General features: G+C 34.3%; 1 protein-coding gene across 11 annotated transcripts in view; it reads right to left on the bottom strand.

Moving 5' to 3' along the window:
* Positions 1–18,032, bottom strand: part of UNC79 (unc-79 homolog, NALCN channel complex subunit) — a 300,682-nt gene that overhangs the window by 123,153 nt on the left and 159,497 nt on the right. For 8 of the 11 annotated variants that reach the window (XM_031952318.1, XM_031952320.1, XM_031952321.1 and 5 more), the window contains 5 exons: positions 17,475–17,656; positions 11,752–11,953; positions 10,830–11,009; positions 9,155–9,220; positions 2,006–2,292 (listed from right to left, as the gene is read on the bottom strand). In XM_031952318.1, the coding sequence (XP_031808178.1) occupies positions 2,006–2,292; positions 9,155–9,220; positions 10,830–11,009; positions 11,752–11,953; positions 17,475–17,656 (917 nt within the window). The remainder of the gene's footprint in view (positions 1–2,005; positions 2,293–9,154; positions 9,221–10,829; positions 11,010–11,751; positions 11,954–17,474; positions 17,657–18,032) is intronic. The other 3 variants (XM_031952319.1, XM_031952325.1, XM_031952327.1) reach the window with 1 other exon arrangement.

Here is an 18,032-nt window from a genome sequence, read left to right as displayed (position 1 = left end):
TGAGTCAATGGCTAGAGCCAGTATTAAAGGGAAAAGTGTTCTAGATATGGAATCAGGCATCCTGGACCGGATCTAGCTCTGAACGAAAGGCAGCATGTAGTGGATGGAAAGTTGACCTTGGAGTCCTGCACCTGACATAAACTGGTCATGTGACCTGGGGCATCATTTAACATTTCAGTGTTCCAGGCAAGTCTATCTAATATGATAAGTTGCAGAAATAATTCTAATCTACATAAGTAAGAAATCCTTATACTGATAAAATCATGAACCAGATTTTTAAAATAAATACTTATATACATATATATAAAGAGACACACATATATAAATATATGCAATGAACTAATATCTGTAAATTACAGAGACATTTGTGTGTCTATAAATCTAAATATACATATATTTGATAAATGAGGTCAGGAGCCATTCACCTTAATCATCTTTGTATTATACATAGTACGCATTCAACAAATAATTAATGGAGGGAGAGATGAATGGATTATGAAAAAATGAATGAATGAACTGTAAAAAACAAAACACAAGCCTCGGTGTCAACAGAAAACTGGAGGGGAAAACTTCAATTAAACGCATCCAATGTCAAAACAAACAGAAGTCTGTCCACAAGGCTGTCATTTATATGATACTATTAGAGGTCTGAGATCAAGTCTTGCCTTGCTTTGGCATATAATATTGCATACCCTCTCCCACCACATATGAATGAATAGCATATATTGATCTGTCAGCATTATCAGAAGTAATTTTAGAAAACACTTAATTGTATAAGCTATAGTACAAAATGTAATAGAAAACTATGTTGGTGCTATACAAGGAGAATTAAACTGACCAAAATATTGTAGAGGAAATTTCTGTTCTGATGCTGGAATAAATGTCCAAACACCTAGCACAGTGACCTAAAGTTACTTCCATTTCAAGATTCTGTGATTCTACAAAATTTTTGAGTTCTCTGACCAGTTTTAAGGTTTTACAATAGAAATGCAGTTGATTAATATGTATATATAACTAAGGAACTATATACATATGTACATAAATATTCAAATATATGCTTATCATTTATATATGTATATATATATATATGCATCACTTCTAGTGTTGTGGAATTGATATGACCATACATTAAAGTCTTTTTACAATGCTGTAAAAAACTTCAGAGGTTCATAAGGTAAGAGGATATAAATATTTTATGACACCACAAATGAAATTCCAAAGGAAAACTTACAAGACAATTATAGAAAGAAGGCAAGGATTATTAAATTTCCTCCTACCTAATTTTTTTCCAACCTTGTACAACTCCTGCCTAATATAACCAAATGTTTATGGGCTTGAAGAAGCTGTACCCACAGTTCTTAGTTTGAATCTTAATGTTAAGGTTAGCCATGTCTTAACTGAGAGCTAGCCCTTCTCCTGGGACTTATCCAATCCCACAATCTTCTCTGGAAAATGGAGTGAGTCAATTATACTTTTACACCACCTATTTCACAGGCTTGTTTTAAGAGAAAGGCTTTTTTTAAACTATGAAATGATATATAAATGTGAACTTCTTTATCTCTTAAGGGTGTGCCTTACTTCCCACCTCTATGCTTTTTTCCCCAGAATGTTATTTATCTATATTTGGCATTTCTTTCCTTCCCTTCATTTCCTGGTAAATTTTAAAGCCTGGCATGAATGACATCTCCTTTATGAAATCAGTCCTATTCTTCCTGGTTGGTAACAACCTTCCCCTTCAGACAGTAAATAACACATTGTTTTGCAACTCTATGTCTTATTTCACATCAGGGTGATGAGTATTATCTTAACTTCTACCTGTCCTGACACCTACACGATGTTCTATAACCAATAAGTGCTTAAAAATGTTTGTTGAATGAACTAATATTATTAATCAGTGACTGAACATTTTAGAAATTGCTTCTGCTATAGAATCAAGAAGATGACTATCTCTAATCCATGGCTTACCTAACTGAAATATTCTACTGAGAATGAAAACCATACTTACTTGTGCAATTCCAGCAATAAATGCATTGAAACAAGTTGAGAGGCGCATTTTTTGAGGGGCAATCATAAAGCATCCTTCTTGCTGGTCATAACCAAGTAAAACATAAAGGTGCCGTTTGACAGTATTAAAGGCCTTAGCACTACTGATATCTGACTCTGCACTGCTCTCATCTTTAGCCATAAACTTCATTAAAACGGTAATCAGCTGGTGAACTGTCTGATGGTCAATCCCAGCATCCTCGGGAAGCAGGTCCTTTATGGTGTTATCATTCTCAGGAGACTGTTGCCCTGTCAACATAAGAAATGTCATTCGTTAGGTCTGTAAGTTTTCATGATCTCTGACCTAAGATTGCTTCCATGATATTTTGAATTTCAGTTCTCAACAAGAAACATAAAGACATACTATGCCCAAGAAAGCAAAGCATTGGCTGGGGAGGGGCAGACCCTTCTATCCTTCAAATAACACAGCAAATCAATCTTGCAGTATCATGGCAGTACTGATAAAATAGGATATCATGAGTAGAAATGAGGTCATATATCATAAGCAAAACAAATATTTAATGTACTTTGTATTTAGTAGGTTTTGAAAGGGAATATCACTTTATGAAATTCTGAAGTCTATGTTACATGATGTTACTTGTAAATACAAAGGAAAAACATCACTAAAGCAGGGAGGTTCCTTAATCTGCAATCTGAGAACCTTTTAAAATATTTTGATAAAATATTTAAATATAACTAATTTCCTTTGTGTTTTATGCATTGTGTTTTATGCTTAAATATATTATTCAAAGTAGGGGATCCATAGGCTTCCTTTGTTACACTATGTACTGTTTTATGCTTAAATATATTATTCAAAGCAGGGGATCCATAGGCTTCACTAGATTGCCAAAGGAATCTATGACACACAAAAAAAGATTAAGAATTCCTGATCTTCACTCTTGTTCAGATTTCTGCTCGACTGTCTCATACTAAGCACCTCAAATAAAAATCACCCTATTAGCAACTCAAATAAAAAACAGACAAAACTTTCAGATGTCAAGAAACCTGTCATAATCCAACTTATATGTACATATATACATATATGTATCTATTTAAATATATTTATACATATATATGTTCTTGTCTTTCCTTCAAAATGTAGGGTCCTTGAGATTAGAGAATATTTCATTTAAAGTAATTGGCATCCCCAATGCTAATCATGGTGCCAGACACATCATCAATGCTTAATAAATGATTTTTGATTGAAAATATCAACTCACAATATCTCACTTTGGGAGGAAAAAGCTTTAAATTACATCAAATTAATGCAACCAAAATTAGAAGGAAAACAGGAAATGGGAAGAAAACTTTTACAGTTTCTCTGAGAAAAGCCTCATTTCTATATATAATATATAAATACTGAATCAAATTTATAAAAATAACAGTCATTTTCCAACTGATAGTGGTCAAAAGATAAGATCGGGCAGTTTTCAGAAGATAAAATCAAAGTTATCAATAATCACGTGAAAAAGTGCTCTAAATCACAACTGATTAGAGAAAGGTAAATTTAAACAACTCTGAAATACTACCTCATATCTATCACAGTGCCCAAAATGAAAGAAAAGGAAAATGACAAATGGTGGAGGGGAATGTAGAAAAATTGGGATGCTAATTTACTCCTGGTAGAGTTGTGAATTAGTCTAATCATTCTGAAGAACAAATTGGAACTATACCCAAAGGGGTATTAAACAATGTATACCTTTTGATTCAGCAATATCAAAGAGAAGGGAGAAAAAGGAAAAGGATTTATATATACAAAAATATTTATAGCATTTCTTTTTTGTTCTGAATCCAGGACCATAATTTTTTCAACTAAATCACTTAGCAACCTCAAATTTTCAATTATTATTCATATAAGCAACATTGTACTGTCTCCCTAAAAGATAAGTGTGCTTATTGCATCTGACTAATTAAATTATTTTAATATAATATTGATCTAAGATCTAAAATTGAAGATAAAGCATTTACTGCATAATAAACATTCATTTTAGAACATCAATAGACAAAATGGAATAAAGGAAAAAATGGACTTAAAATTTTAAGATCTGGGGTCAAATCTTAGCTGGGTCAATAACTGACTATAAGTTAATTACAAGTCATTTTAACATGAAGAGCCTCAGTTTCCTTATCTGTAAAACTGTGAGGTGGGATCAGATAGACTCTAAAATTTCTCCAAGTTCGAACACTCTGGATTCTGGAAAAATAAAAAGTGGACTGCACTTGGGGTCACAAGACCTGAATCCAAATTTTGTCCTAAACAGGTTATTTGCCAAGAGATCTTGAGCAAGTCTAAATTCACCTCCAAGCCTGTTTTCTTCACTATTAAATAGGGGAAGTAATAATGCTTACCCTGACTACCTCACAAGACTGTTTTGAGGCTCAGATAGGTGGTGAGATATAAGTATGAATGTTATGGATTATTATTATGATGACCATTATCTGTGCAATAATACATCTGGCTGCATCTAAGAAATACAATATAACTTTTTTTAAAAAAACAGGATTGTTTTAAGACCAAGAAGAGCCTGGATATATAAAATATGACTAAATTATAGACATATCCCGGGTCTCACCTCTTTTAGAAGAAAACAATAGAGCAAGAAGTCATATTTTTTACAGGTTTGCAAAGTACTTTAAAAAGCATAGCTCATTTGATCTTTACAACCAGGAAGGCAATACAAGGAATGATAATTCCCATTTTAAAGAAGAGAATCAAGAGTCAAAGGCATGAAGTGGCATCATATAAATGGAAAGTCTAATATTGTGTTTCCATGAGCCAACACACTTAGGTTTTTTGATGTGAGGTAGATAAACAGATTTTAGAGATCTGTCTTGATAAATGATATTATACTCTTGTAGTAACTCTAATCCCACAGCCCTAATTATGTGCTATATGGATGATGTATTCAACCAAAACTTTTGTTCATATTTAGATACAACTGAAGAGAACTATAGGTTTAAAGCTAATGTCATTTTGATTTCTCCTAAAAGAATGCTTATTATAGAGTGATGTTGGGAGGGTATACAATTAATTTTAACGTGACTTTTTAAAATACATATATTTTCAGCATTTTCATACTGAAAAATTCTGTTCAGATGTTGTCTACATAATAATAAAGACTCCAAACTTCCACTGTGGGTTCCAAACTTGCCATATAAATGAGGCAAAAATTTCAAGCTTTATCTCAGGTAAGATCAGAGTTTTCATCTCATCTCTATTACTAACTTGCTTGTTTGTGTGTCTTCCGTTGAGTCATTCAGTCAAACTTAATCAATCTCTCTCTACCATATTTTTCTCATAATAAAAATATTACCCATCCTATTCACAATACAACATTTAGATAACTAAATAAAATAATGCATATTAATGTGATTTTAAAAATATATAAAGGAATTTTTTAGGGAGGGCTCTGATCATTTTAACAAGTTTTGTAGGGTGTGAGATTTTGGGGTCAATAAGTATCTCTCTATAGAGGACATGGATATGTATATTGTTGAATAGCTAGGGCTGCCCCCAAGATATGGCATTCCTATGTTCCTATAGCTAAGCCATCAGAGGATAGACTCTTATAGATGGAGCTACCCCCTAGTGAAAGCCTACAATGGAGAGTGATTAAAATATTTTCAGTCCTTTATTGGGCTCCTTTTCACCTTTCTCTCCTCATAGAACAGATCACAGGGTAGACTTGTCCTATATATGAGGGGAAACGCTAACAGCTGCCTTGAAGCAAACACATATGTGAGTCCAGGTGCTCTATTATTACTTCCTGAGCACTGATCAGAGACAGTAGATAGTTAAGAGTAGGCCTTCTATGAACAAGAAATGGCAGAAGCATATAGCAAAAGCAAAATATACTAGCCCCACAAGGATAACAAAAAAGTTCATAGACAATGTCCCTAAACCCTACCTTCTTATGAAGGGAGGGAATGAATGTAAATCTCTTAGGAAACATGATCAACTCTTCTAGCCAAAGATGGTTGCACAAGGAAAATAAGAACCTGACCTTCTAAAGAGAGAAAAAAAGGGTTGTCTATTTTTGTGTTGCCCTTTAGAGAAAGAGAAATGTATATGTGGCCTCTAAGGCTGGAGGAACCATAAAAGAGACCCAAGACTTGCTCCTCTATGAGTAACTTATAGTAAATATTTTCGGGTTCAGGGCAACTTTATATAATCCTAACAAGACCAAATTCCTTGAAAAAGGGTTAGTGCTTTATTATCTACTTTCCATATACACATAAATATAGTTCTAAGAGGTAGATCAAGAGTCTTAATGATAATTTCTATTTGGCAATCAAGCATTGACTAAAAAAAATAGGTTATACCTACATAACATTTTTAGAAATGAACATGTAATATAGTGTTCATAGGTCAGGACTACTGAAAGAGATTTTTCCCAGCAAATGACTTTAATCTGATCCCTAAGACTTATGGATTCTAAATATCACAACCTTGAGTTGGAAAGACCTTTAGAGAACCATCAAAGTCAACCCTTTAATTTTACATATGAGAAAACTAAGATCTAGAAAACCTACATGACCATGAGGTTTGTGGTCACACAGATAGTAATGGAGCTAGAATTTTAATTCAGATCTTCTGATTAAAATTTAGAATTCATTCCAAAGTATCATGCTGATTCTCAAGTGGAGTATGTGACACACATAATCTGTAACTGTCCTTGGAGACAATATAGCTTTTGAAAGCTTATGGCAGAAACTCTTACCTTTTATTATAGATATTTATTATAGATATTATAGATAATCCATCAATTCAAAAAAGGTATATCAGGAACTATATGTGAATTACCAAAACACTCAACTTAAGCAGAAATTAAAGTTTTTAACTGCATAATTAAAAGGAATTCATTTTATTTCAAGCATAGTCATTAAAGGAGGTACTCAAGAAACTTGTTGGTTACACTAGAAAATAAGGACCAGGAAAATTAGGACTGCAACAAGCACTATGGTTTCATTATAATTATTTTTTAAAACAATTTCATTATAACTTGTGATTGTCTTGGCAAATCTCTACTTCTCTTTTTAAGTAGTCTACACCTGGCAAATAATATAGTGAAAAATACTAAGAAATGGCTTTCTGAGCTGACCCATTTTTTCCCACTGTCTCAGCAAACTTTGTTCCATATGACAGCTCAAGAATATGTTTACTGAAAGTTCTAATTTTTCATTGTCATTGTGAACAAATCTGATAACCAACCTATTTCTGTGCGATCATCTCTGGTAGGTTACTGCGTTCTTGGGAGCTTTCTTCAGAATCCAAAACCTTAAGGTGTTGTATGTTTTCCAAAAACTTCAAAAATACTTCATTTTAGTTAGGTATCAAGGTAGGCACTGATAAATATAATTTAGGTCTCCAGTTAAGCCTTAAAACTGTGAAAAAGTACCAGACTAAAGAGTGACTGAATCCTACGAAAGGCGTAACTGAAGAAGCGATTATTGTACTCCATGTTCCTAATAAGCATAGTATTGTGATACAGTGGGAAAGGGCCATCTTTGGAAGCATACAACTTTCAAATTCAGTTCTGCCTCTACTATTTATTACTAGTATGAACTTGGTAAATCACATCACCTCTCTAGGCCTCGATTTTCACTTATGTAAATAAAATGAGGTAAACTTGACCAAGTTCATTTGGTCCAAATGAACTCTAAAATTTCTTCCATCTTTAAATGCTTGATTTTGTGATTTTCACTCCATTTTATCACAAAAGAAAATAAAACAAAATATAATGGTATTACAATATCCACTGTATTAATATGAATATTGTGTTGGAGGGACTCTGACAAAGGTTTTCTCTAAAATCACATATACTCTTTTCTATCATTTATTTACAAACAGAATATGCACTTTGGCTCACATTTGCAATTTACATGAGCTTCACATATTGGTTCCTCCCTCTTTCTCACCAAGTTCAAAACACATAATGTTTTATGTCTCTCAATGTGGTCCTTTCATAAGTGCCACATGTAGAAAAGAAGGATTACAAAGAACAAAGAGAGAGTGCTACGGAATGGAGAAAATGCCGACTTTCACACCTTGACTGATACCTCCTCATTGTAATTATGAGCAAGTAAGTCACTACACCTGTCTGAGCCAAAATGATACTGATACCACCAATATCACCGTGTTTTAGGAGGAAAGTACTCCAGAGCCCTCAAGTTACCAGTATAGACCTGCACAGTCATTTTTCTAAATCCTCTGATCCTTATTAGAGGATGAATGGACACAAGACTTATGCCATGATGCTGATCTGTGGGAGCTTCCCTGAAGCTCACTTTCCTCATTTGTATAGGATTAAGCTAAATTATACCTATGCCAGGGATTACTGAACACTTTTTATCAGCTTTCATTAACTGGGAAATAGAGGGAATTCAACAGGTATTAGAGTTGTTACAATTTTCAGTAAATTCCACAGGCATTCAGTAGATAAATTCCAGGCTACAAACATGAAATTGACTTCCTGTTATCCTTTAACCCTCAGAATGCTTCCCAATATATTGGGATATACCACAATATGTCAAAAGAAAGATGGTACCACTCTTAGTGTGCTCCCTTAGTCATTCAATACTAATCATTTAAAAGAGTTCTTCCTTTCTTCAAAAGACAGAAATGACATGTGAGAATCTTTTAAGGGATTAGAAATGGGCTAATGGCTGGCTCCTAGGTGGATGTGGAGGTGATAATGGAGATGGTTCAAACTGCAGACCTTTAAAAAATGTAAATGAAATGTATGCTTTCCTAAAGCAGTGCTATATCATATATGAATTTATATATGTACACATGCATATATATGCATATATTCATAGGATGGAATAGCAGTTACATTGGCTCTCTTGGGAAAAGTGCACAAGGCTTACAGCATGATGCTCCTTATGGGACCACAAATCACTGGACAGCTACTATGTTTCAAATCTTTCAAAATTCCAACTTCAGGAGCTCAGGTGTCTGAATTTCTGAGGTAGGAATCTTTAGGAATTAGCAATCTCATAATCATCCTTGGTCCAGTTAAAGACATTACACTTTATCTCATCTTGTCTACCTGAGTCAGATAATATGCCCAATATGTTTATATAGCCCTTCAACACCCAAAGTACCCACCTGGCGTTTGTTCAGGTGTCCCACCGAGAGCTGGAGCAGACTGCTCATGCCTGGTCAACCTCACAGCTTAAAAATCAACAACAACTCTATTTAAATAAGCATTGAAGACAACTTGAGCCTAGAAATATTCTCAATGCTAACAAAGCTACACTGAACAGTAAGGACAAGTTCATTCTTCCTAGTCATCATTAACATCAGATATTGGGTATCTGTGCATCAGACTATTATGCAAGCTATTTGAATGATATCTCTGAGCTTCACAAAAATAAGAAATGTGGTTTCTAGATTCATTACCAATTGTCATGGGCACTATACAAGAAAACAACTGGGGGCACATTGGAGCTAGTCTGCAAGGTTGTGAAACTGCTTTAAAAAAAAAAAAGCTGTTAAAGAAAAATGAAATGAGATCATTGATCCCAGCTGCTGGTTTTTAGGATCCAAATCAATTTCACCTGAATTCATTACAAAGTCTAGCATCCCTGGGGCTTATGTTCAAGTGGTTTTGTTTCTGTTGAAAAGTCTAAATTGGTCCCTTCCTTTCTCTTTGCACCCCATCCCTTGCCCTGGAGAAGATCTATTTAATGTTACAAGGAACTCTGTGGACTCTCCAAAAGGAAAAAGTACCACATTTTCATAGCTTATCATAAAGTCAAGAAATCAAGATATAAAAGAAAAACAAAAATTAAATCAAAATTGCGATTAAAATGGCCATGTCACAAAAAAGCTCTCTACTAATGAATGCCAATGTTAAATTAAACTTCTCAGCTTATGATAAGATCCCAAATGTGTTATATGGAGGTGTTTCATTGATTTCACTGTGATTATTTGGGGATTAGATAGGGCTTAAATAATTAACAAATTAAACAGCAATATAACAAAACATATGCATTCTTTTATAGGATATGTGCTGTTTTTCTCCTCATTTATTAAAACAGAAAATACTAATTTCTTTCTACTTTTCTAAAACAGTAAAGTATAAAGAATGAATTTTAAACAAGAAGAGAGTGAAAAAAGACAAAGGCACACAGAGAGACAGAGAGAGAGAGAGACAGAGATTTTTAAAAGTAGGACTCCAACTTTCCTCTTAGCCTGGTCTTCCCTTCAGAAGAGCAATTATGATGGTGATTATGATTTGGTGGGTGATTTGGAGCCTTGTTCAGATGTTTCTATCAAAGGGCAAGGGGGAAAAATCAACATGTTCTATAGCTCATTTTTAACATTTATTCATTCCCAGTTCTGGCATGCAGGTTTAGCTGATTATCATTTAAATAATTCTTAAATTTACTATAATGTAAACAAAAAACTCAAAGCCCAGAATTCCATTCTGACAACTGCTTCTTTCTGGGGCAATAATGGCCAGAAAAGACCATGGCTTCCTTTGTTTTAGCACTCTTCCCATCTCACTAAATGCTTATTAGTATTTTGTCACAGTGAAATAGCCAGGCCAACCCAGAACTGGTTAGAATAACTTCTGCACATCAGAGTTGATATTTTAGGGAACCTGAAAGCCAAGCCTGCTAAAAAAATTTTTTTTAAAAAATTTAAATTAAAAAAAAAAAAGCTCAGTTGACCATAGAAGCAACTCACTCTCTGTGAACGTTAAAAAGCACAACAAGTAAGCCTCAGAAAAGACATTACACAGGCTTTATCAATAGGATGCGAGAAGATACTCAACGAATTTTGGAGGTTAGAGTTTCAGGAAGGGATAGTGCCCTCTTTGATTCCACAGGCCCTTTCACGCTGTCTCTCAGGGAACGCACACTTTTCTGGCGATTCCTTGCAAAACGAGCCCTCTTGATCTTCCACAATGCTGCATCACTGAGGTTAGCAACATTGGTCCTTACAGCAGTGATCGCTTTGCAAATAGAATTAAAGAAGTTATCATTTTCTTCAGTCTGTACCACTATATAAGAATCTTTGCACAAGATAACTGTGTGTATATATATATATAATATATATATACACTATATATATATACAAATGTATGCTGTGTGATTACTTGAAAAAAATCTTTTTCATGTATCGTGTGGGATGCACACTTTTATGATGAGTCAGAGGTAGGTAGGGATTTATGTCCAGTCTATAATTTTTACCTTTAGATCATAATACCAAAACACCTAATTTTTTAATTCAACAGGGCAAAATATACGGGTATACACAAACACAGAGGTGGGTGCCTCCAAATTGTGCATCAGAGTATTATTAATGTATATCATGCAGATTAATGATCTGTAAATATGTCACAATGGGTTAATGGGATGAGGGCACATCTTATAAATCTGCCCATGCACAAATCATTAACTAAAAGTTCAAAATTTGGATCTAAGCACAATGAATAAACAATACAAAAGATGCAGATACAAAATGAAATGATTTGGGACCCTAGAGGAGAGAACAAGAGTACCAGCAATGAGTTAGAACCAGTTTAAAACTAGGGCACTAGGGTATTATTAGACCTTAGAAAGATAAGAAAAATTCAACATTCCATCCATAACAAGAGGTGAAACTACATGCAAAAGGACCTCTGCTCATCCTGACTTGTTCAAGGATATGAACTGCAGCACCCCCTTAAAATTTCATTTCTCTGCTATACTTACTTGTTGGAAAAGGAAACTCTTTGTTGCAATCCAAATGCAGCTGAGCCTCCAGAGAAAGGGTCTCAAATCTATTAACAAAAAATTCCCAGCTCAATGCAGGTATATCTTGCTTAAGAAAATGTAGGAGTAAAAGCTTGCTAAGAATTGTGGGTCTATCCTTAACAACTGTATCAAACTGGAAGTCAAGGCATAAACATAGGCCCTGTTGGAGAATAAAAGAAAAGATAATAGATATAAACATTTTGGGGTTATGTGCAGTATAACAAAATTTTAAGGTTTATAAAACACTTTGTACTATATTTCATTCGTTCCTCATGAAGTAAGTGGTGCTGGTATTATTATCCCCATTTACAAATGGGGACAGTGAAGTTCAGAGAAAAAAAGTGATTTGTTTAATATCACACAACTAGCTTATAGCTAGAATTCAAAGCCAGAATTCCTGATCCCAAGTCTCATGCCCTTTCCATTACATTTGAATCATAAAACTAAGAAGAATCTTACAATTCTCTATCTCAAACAGGACTCAGGGAAGCAAGGTGATATCTTTGAGGTTACACAGTGAGCCTTGAACCCAGAGCTCCCAACTGTTAGGTACATTTCACCGCCAAAGGAGACATGAATATTCTGATTGAATAAAAATGATATTTCAAATTGGAAAAACTTTTTCAAAATTTTATATGGAAATAAGTTAGGTAAGAACCTTGTCCAAATCTAATTTTGGCTCTGATTCTGATAAAATATGAACTGTGTGTCTGTTAGAGATGTTGGTTTACAAGCAGAGACCATTTTACTTCTGAGTTGCTATCTCTATCAATATTACATTCCTATATCAAATTACATTACATATATATGTACTAGATTGTGACCAGACTTGTACAAGGCAGTTATGATTGAGTTTTCTTGGTTCCTAGCTATGTTATGGTCGATGTCTGAATCATTTCTCAAATCAGTGAAATCTGGTTGTTTTTTCTAGTTCTTAATTTACCATAACAATAATAAATCTAATAAAAGCTCACAGTTCTATAATGGTTTAAGGCTTACAAAGCACTGTATATGTGTTCTATCATTAGGTCCTCACAACCACTTTATGTACCAGGTGCTGGTATTATCCTCATTTTGCAGCTGATGAAACTGGGGAAGACCAAATTTAGTGATTTGTCCAGGTTCATAGAAAATGTGTGAGGCAGGACTAGAATACAGGTCTTCCTGACCCCAACTCCAGGTATCATCAGCAATAAGCTTCCAAAGGGGTAATTCAGTAATAATAACATCACATTTCTATAGTTCTATAATGTTTACAAAGTGCTTTTCTCGTAAAAATTTAAAGAAGCTGAAGTTCATAAAGATTAAGTAACTAGCACATAGTCAATCAGCTAGTAAATATCAGAGATAGGATTCAAATCCAGCTCTCTTCCTTCTAAATCCTGCATCCTTTCCACTATACCAAAGCTGCTTCAGTAACCTCATGAAGGAACAATACTCCACTACTCACTTTCCTTGGTTGGATATTCTCTATAACTAATTTTAAATAATCTGAGTTCCTTTAAGAAAAGAATTTAAAATGATTCTTCCTTCTTGAAAAATAAAGCAAATATGATCAAGATGAGATAAAACTTTAAGAAGGTGTCTCCCCAATATTTAAGAGGACACCCAAGACCATCTACTTACTTATGGATAGAATTAAATAGAAAACTATAAAGTTTTTGTTGTAATTAGAAAGACTGGCAGGCAGAGCTGAGACAGAGCTTAGAGAAGAGAAATAATGATCCTCTGTTCCTGGGAATCTTGGCTACTTAACAGGTTATAGAATTTCTCAAGTCTGCCAGCAATTTGGCAGGTTTGCCCCAATTCTTTCCCTTTCAGTTTGATGAACTAAAATAGCAACTCTAGGAGTTGTGGAGGGAAACAAACTCTAATACAACTCCTACTCCTTTAAGACAGGAAAAGTTCCCATATGGACACCACAGTCCAAAGACAGACTGACATCAAACCCATGGTTTAGAGAATTTAGATGGATGTTTTCTTCCCTTTTACACAAAGAGGAATACAAGTGTCAACACATTGACTCAACATTGTCATTCCTGTCCAGAAGATGAGAACATCAGTCTCTGTTACAAAGATACATTAAGGCCTTACTTCAAAGAGTAACTTCAAAGAGTTTGATCTTTCCCTAAATTCCCTAAATCTTTCCCTAAAACATCTCCATTGTGTCAAAGGTCTCCAGTACTATGTATGAATAGAAATCAGACCCTTCTTTCTTCTTACCAGACCTTTTAAGCAATTCATATAATTTCATCTCATCAAAATTACTTAAAATCAATTTCCATATTAAACTAGAGTAACATTTCTGGCAGTGTACCATGTAACTAAAAACAAACAAACAAAAAAAAACCCACAGGAGCACTTTTCTCACATAGTTTCCATCTGCATCATTATTACATGTTCTTTCTTCACTCCTTCAAATTATATAATCTCGTATTCCATGTTTTGCAATTTCTACTCTAAATTCAGGAATTCATAGTTCTAGTTCTTATCCTGTCAATGGTATATTTTGTGTCTTTGTATGTATGTACAAAAAGATACATACACATACATCACACATACACACACATATATAGATATACATACATATACATATATATGTATATGTATATCTACGTCTAAGAGATTAAATGACTTGCCCAAAATCACACATCTATCTAGCAAGTGTCAGAAGTAACATTCGATCTCAGTCCTAATTCCAAGCCCAGTTCTCTTCCTCCTCTACAACATTTAAATACCCTAAATTGCTAAATCAGATGGAACTTCAGGAGCCATGAATTCCCATCTATCCTGGTACAGAAATCTCCTCTACAACAAGTGTGTCTAACTCAAACATAAACATGTACACATACATAAGAATCCCTATAGATGACATTCTGGCTTAGAAAAAACACATATTAACATTACCTATGTTTTACTGTTTTATTTTGTTGACTATTTCCCAATTAGATTTTAATATGGTTCAGGATCACATTCAGGAATGTTGTGGGCTATATATGGCCCCCATAGGGGTCACAAAAGGCCCAAAAAAAGATAAAAAGACTTCTAATGAAAAGGTATATACTATTTTATTGGGCAGATTATACTATCTTCAGGCAGCTTTAATTATTATTTTTAAAAATCCTTATGTAATGTTTTATTTTTATATATCATTTTAAAGCTTGCAAAGTACTTTACAAATGCTATTTTTTCTGATAATCATAACAGTTTTATGAAGTGAGTTCTTTTATTATCTCCATTTTACAGATAAAGCAACAATCTTGCTCAGGCTAAGAGTTGTCCAAGGTAAAATGTCAAGTTAAATACCTGAGGCTAAATTCAAACTGCCTTCACATTACCTCCTAAATGGAGCCTATCTGTCTCTCTAATTTTCACCCATTGCTCTCATTTCTGCTTTCTGGGGCAAAGCAAAAGAAGCCAAATTCTCTTCCACATTAAAACTCTCTGAATGCTTGAAAATAAACTACCATATCTCCCTAGGTCTTTTATTCTCTAGTATAAAATGACCCTTATTCTGCATATTCTCTTATTCCTATATCATCCCAGTCAACCTCCTCTGGACAAATTATAGATTACCAATATCAACACAAAAATGTGGCACCAGAACTGAACATAGAACTCCATACTGAGTCTTTCCTGAGCTCAGAAAAGTGGAGTTAACCTCCCATGTTCTGACCACTATGTGTCTCTACTGTTGTCTAACATTCAGTCAGTAGGTAGCACTACTGACATATTGAGCTTGTATACTATGACAAAAACCTCACTTTTTTTCATGTGAATTTCAGATCTATCAATCCTCCTGATTTTTATAATTATGAGAGTGATTTTTTTAGCCTAAGAATAAAATTTTAAACTTATTCCTATTAAATATCATCTTGTTTTCTTTGAATCATCATTCTAGCTTCTCTAAATCTTTACATATCCTGGCACTTTCATTTACCATTTTGCCTATTCTTCTTAGTTTCGTCTTGTTGGATATATTGATAAGCATAATAATAACATCTATGTTTCACTCAGATCACTAACTTTTTTTAAAGTTGAATGTCACAGTGCCAAGAACAAATCTTTGGAAAAATATGTTAGAGAACACTTCTCAAACTGAGAGATAACTGTCACCGTTTACTTTGGGCCTCCAGTCATTCAACCATGTCATTGATCATTCAACCATTCTTCCAACTGGTCTATATTTCTCCATTTTGTCCCCCCAAATTGCCTAATAAACTTTATCAAATGCTTCTTTAAAACATAGGTAAATAATATTTATAGATCTCCCCTGAACAATCAGTATTGTAATGTTATCAAGAATCCTTAGTTATTTATATCAGGATATTGACTGGTTTTTAAAACAACCACCTTAGGGTTTAATCACCACTTTTTAAAGTCCACAAACTATTCTGGTGAATTTTCTAGAACTTCTAGCCTATGATTTGTAGATTCCAATCTTTTCCTTCCTTTGAAAATCATCTTGTGGTAGGTAGAGTAGAAAAACACTGGATGAGTGGAATCTAGCAACCAGAATCCGAGTTCTGAATCTGCTAGCTGTATATGTCTTTAGGCAAGTCATTATCCCTTCAAGCCTTGGTTTCATTTTCTAGAATGAAGGGATCAGACTAGATAATCTCTAAGATCACTTGAAGCTCTAACATTATGCCTTTTTAACCATGAAATAAGTTATTATTCTTCAAAAAAAAGATTTTACCTCTCTCATATGAGGAAAAAGTTTTATAAACCTTCAAGCACTATTTGTGAACTGTGAATATAAGTCATTTTGCTAAATACAATTAGTAAGCATTTCCTTAGCATTTACTATCTAAAAACTGGAGTAATCAACAGAAATATATTGAGTAGACTCAAACATGCCTAGGATGAAAGGATAGATAATAGATTTAATGATAGACATATGTAAATTCTTTACTTAAAATCAAAAAATAAGCTATAAATTATAAGGCAGAGGAGACATGACTACATTTCCATTTATCTGAAAAAGATCTGAGTTTTTTTGTGAACTACATGCTCAATATGAATGAATAGTATGACAAGTCAGCTAAGAAAGTTAATGTGATCTTGGGCTACATCAAGAAAGGTACAGTTTCCAAAATTCTAACCTGATCAGATAGATCTGGAATATGATATTCATTTCTGTGTGTTTAATTATAAAAGGAAACTGATAAGCTAGAAAATATCCAGAGATGGGTACCTAGGATGAGGAAGGGCCTGGAGAATATGATAGACAAGTATAGGCTGAAGTAGCTGAGGATGTTAAGCCTAGAGAAGAGAAGACCTAGGGAGCACATGATATCAGTCTTCAAGTATTTCAAAGGCTGTCATGTGGGAAAGGGATTAAACTTTTACTATTTGGCTTCAGAGAACAGAACTCAAGGAAACTGGTAGTAGTTGGAGAGAGGCAAATATAAATTCCACGGAAGGAAAGAGAAATTCCAAACAATTAAATAAAGCTATCTGAAAATGGAATGGACAGTCTTAGTCATTGTTATCCTACAGAAGGTAATGAAGCAAAGCCTGGAAGACCATTCATCAGCAATACTGAAGAAGACATTACTGTTCAGTATAGGTTGTTTTTGAAGGCCTCTGAGGTCTTGTCCAACTCTGAAATTCTCTGATTCTGTCAAAATCTGTCCCACATGATCAAGAGTGGAGAATCCGTGTGCCGTTTAAGGTACCTGTAAAGCTGGCCTCTTTATGGTATCAAGCAAGAGCCCTGCTCTTGTAGCCACCGCAGGGTTGACATCCTCTACAGCTGTCAGAAAGCAGCAGAAGGCATGCGCCAAAGAGTACTTCAGCAGATGGTTTTTAGTCACTGAATGAATGTCCAGAAACCGGCACAGGACTGCCACTTTCTCCACTGCAATGTAAGGGGAACAGGACAAAGAGAATGTTGGCATTGATTCACATAGGATGAGAACTGCACACAGAGACCAGATATTACCCAAAGCAACCCCCAAATACTGGCTTTAAACATCAAAAGAAATTGTGTCTGCCTTTCACTACTTCTCTAATTCAGCTATGGAATAAGAGATTACAGAGCAATCTCTTTATTCCTAAGGATTTATGATTTTTTTATTGCATTTTTAGCCTTCAGTTTAACTTATGTAACCCAGATTCAGGAAATATTAAACTTTTTTTTTCAATAGCCTTCCTCTCAATAATTTTCAATAATTAGCCTCTCTCAAGCCTCACATAATACTCTTCTGATAAGTGTGGTATAATGGAAAGAGCCC

This window comes from Sarcophilus harrisii, chromosome 2, assembly GCF_902635505.1.
Source record: "Sarcophilus harrisii chromosome 2, mSarHar1.11, whole genome shotgun sequence".
In the NCBI taxonomy this organism is placed as follows: Eukaryota; Metazoa; Chordata; class Mammalia; order Dasyuromorphia; family Dasyuridae; genus Sarcophilus; species Sarcophilus harrisii.
This window is presented reverse-complemented; position numbering and strand designations above follow the sequence as displayed.